The 3393-nt window shown below is 33.4% G+C and overlaps 1 protein-coding gene across 1 annotated transcript in view; it reads right to left on the reverse strand.

The window, feature by feature from the left end:
• The window catches only part of LOC106873286 (uncharacterized), an 18773-nt gene extending 16651 nt beyond the window's left edge, over positions 1-2122 (reverse strand). Inside the window, exons 1-2 of the mRNA XM_014920592.2 lie at positions 1463-2122; positions 692-810 (exon numbers count right to left, since the gene is read on the reverse strand). Of these exons, the coding sequence (XP_014776078.1) occupies positions 692-810; positions 1463-1587 (244 nt within the window). The 5' untranslated portion in view covers positions 1588-2122. The remainder of the gene's footprint in view (positions 1-691; positions 811-1462) is intronic.
• Between the last annotated feature and the right edge of the window lie 1271 nt (positions 2123-3393).

Raw genomic sequence — 3393 nt, forward strand, 5'->3', positions numbered from 1 at the left:
TTCAATCACATGAAAACTTGGTTTTGTTAGTTATGTATGAATAACTGAAGTGAAGTTGTTATCAAAGAGAATATGCAAGTGTATAATAATTTTTCAATTATTTGTGAAAATCAATGACATTTGATCTGTATAAAATATCTGTGTTATAAATAATTTTAATGTACACTGGCCATGCTGTTAGACCACCAGCATATCAACTAACAGGTCAAAGGTTCTCATCGCAAGCAGTGTGCATTAGCCCTGGCCAAGACAATATTGCTGGTTCAGTAATCCAACTTTATACAGGTACCATGAGATGCAGTCTGTAAGAGCATAATATAAGACAAGTATCTCACTAGCTTACATTGCTAAATTTATATCTCATAAATCTAGTTTGGAAGTGATGGCCTACAGGAGGGTAATGGGTTCTGTTGTGCCCCAACAAGTCAGTGATTACAAGGATATCTGTTAACAACTGTTGAATAAGAAGATATTGATTATTTATTCTTCGGTGAATGTTAAGAACAAAATAGCTGACTTTCAAAATGACACTGATGAATTTATCTTGAATCTACTCAGATTCAATAACTATTTCTAGCCATTTAGAATTAACTACCAACCAGAATGTGGCAGGACATTATGAGCCTCCAGTCTAAGAGGTTAACAGAACTTTATCCAATCAATCTGTGTGACACAAAATGGTATTACTTACCTTTTTCCTTTTGTTCAAGTTTTCTTTTATGTTTAATTATTTTGTGGGTAAATTTGTCTTCAAGGCTCATTGGCACTGCTTCGTGGTTTGAAGGACTTTTACCAAACATTTTATTAATACTGCAAATGATGATATATATTAATGTAAAGAATATGAAATATGCAGTAAATTTTCCATCAAAGTAAAGGCTTAAACAGCAGATATCAATATTTAAAAACTTAACCCTATTTTGATCGCTATTTCTGAGTCATTACCATCTACTAAAGCAATCGAAGTGTTAAAACGAAAAAATGTTCAGCTGAAAGACGAAGAATCTCGAATGTTATTATTCCATTTTCCAAGCGAAGATCGCAAAATTAGATTTTAAACCCCTTTCGCGTAATCTTTATAACATTATTTCTAGTGTTAAACTTTAAAAAACTGTTTGTTAGATTTACTTCATAGACTTTACTTTCACTTCATAAAAATTAATCATTGCTTTAAACGAGAAAAAAAAAGAAGTTTGAAAAGAAGAGATATTTCATTTCCACATGATTATATTTGTTATTTTGTCAACTTGATCACGTGTGATAAGTATGATATGATAAACAGGAAAACAATTATAAACTGCATGTTGATTTTGAATGGAAAATATAAAAATCATTAGATGAAAATAACAAAAAATTAAGATATATTGAACGTAAAAGTCGAAAGTGCGTAAATAAAAAAAGTAATGAAAATCAGATCATCGCAACACATGGCAATATTTTTAGATGATCTTCAACAAATTACCTTTCGTAAGTTTTTCTGTTTTCTACATCATCCACTTTCTTGTTTGCTGCAGCTAAAAGTTCGGCTACCCATATGGTAGCAACACTAGGATACGGACGTCGTACCTCTATACCTGTTGTAGACATTTTCTCGTTGTTGGAATGAAATGTTGTGGGTTTAGTAAACCGGTGTCACATGTCAAAGTGTTCTCCATGTTATCCAAGAGATTTACAGTGATTAGTATGGAATTTCTCGCCAGCATTATCTTCTTTACTTTGTTTATTAGCATTTATTTAAAGTTCTTTGATAAGGTTCAATTTCTTTAAAAAGAAAGTTGGGTATACCTAAATAAATACTGGTCTTTTGCTGATTGATATATTTTGTCTATTGCTTTGACCTAACACCGTAACCAAACCAGATAATATGTACTGCGCTTGTATTAAGATGATGAGTAGTAGTGTGTCTTGAATAGAAGAACCTGTCTTACGATTCCAGCAAAGCCCAGAAATATAAAACCACTACGCTTATTATACAACAGTCTTTTAAATACTTTTATGGCGATCTTTTGTTTTAGATATATATATCTGCGAAACCTAAGATCATTGGAAAGTATTTCTTCTCCCCACAATGGTGATAGAAAAAAAAAAAGCAATATTTTGTTTTCCTTTCTGTAATCCAAGTAAACCATTATATTTTTTATGCATTCCCCATCTTTTTAAAAATTACGGCGCGAATCTCCTTATCTACCATTATATTCATAAAACGTGTGTTATCATTACACCTTAAAACTCTTTTTTTTTCGTTTTGTTTTTCATTGAGTATTTCAAGTAAACAATGATATTTTTTATACATTCCTCATTTTTTGGTTATTATGCCACAATCTTCCACACTTCCCAATATAATTTATACGACAGATATACATTCAAATAATGAGGAAACAAACAAAATATATTTTTTTAAAAACCTTAGTTGGAAGGCGATTTTGTTCCAATTGTTTAGAAACCTGTATAAGCCAATTAGAGAGGCTTCTGTGGTAGCTCGGTCTGCTTGAAACAGTTGCTAGATAATCCTCTTGTCACATCCTACTGACTTTGTACATATTTTTGTATGGGCTAACGTGGGAGCCTGTACAAGTTATCTCAATCTGCTAGAAATATCACCCATATCTCCTTTAAGCTACACTCTACTGTCTTATGTAAGTGTACATTTATGAACCAACAAATGAGACAACTGCATGGTAGCTAACTAGTTCTACTTATAGTGTGGTATTGATATGTACTTTTGACAAATAAATTATAAGCTGTATGTAGTTGTACTTTCTTAATATAAGCCACAAATGATGGGTTTCAGATGTTTGGGAACTATACAGTTTTATTTAAGAGACACATTTCTCAACAAGGATATTATTAACCAGAAAAATCTGAGACAAATGAAATAATAATTTACATCTGAAGTTGATTCCACGTGGAAGGATTTTAATGTAGAATAACGAAAATATAACGTTAAGCACAAGGTCACAAATTTTTGTGAAGGGTTAGTTGAATGAATCATCATCCTTTAACGTCTGCTTTCCATGCTAGCATGGGTTGGATGGTTTGACAGGAGCAAGTAAGCCAGAGGACTGCACCAGACTTCACTGGCAAGTTTTTATGTCTCGATGACCTTCCTAACACCAACTACCTTACAAAGTGGATAGAGTACTTTTTACGTGACACCAGCACTGGCGAGGTCTGTTTTGGCATGGTTTTTACAGCTGGATGCCCTTCCAAATGCCAACCACTTTACAATGTGGAATGGATGCTCTTTACGTGGCACCAGCACTGGCGGGGACACCAAATAAGTTGCAAGACAAAGATTCATTGAGAGTGGGGGAATTTGGAGGAGGTGGCCTTGTGCCAGGTGATGGGAGGTTAGAGTGTAACAAGACAGAAACAGGTGTCTTGTTGTAGAGG

The sequence above is a fragment of the Octopus bimaculoides genome, chromosome 1 (genome assembly GCF_001194135.2).
Source record: "Octopus bimaculoides isolate UCB-OBI-ISO-001 chromosome 1, ASM119413v2, whole genome shotgun sequence".
In the NCBI taxonomy this organism is placed as follows: Eukaryota; Metazoa; Mollusca; class Cephalopoda; order Octopoda; family Octopodidae; genus Octopus; species Octopus bimaculoides.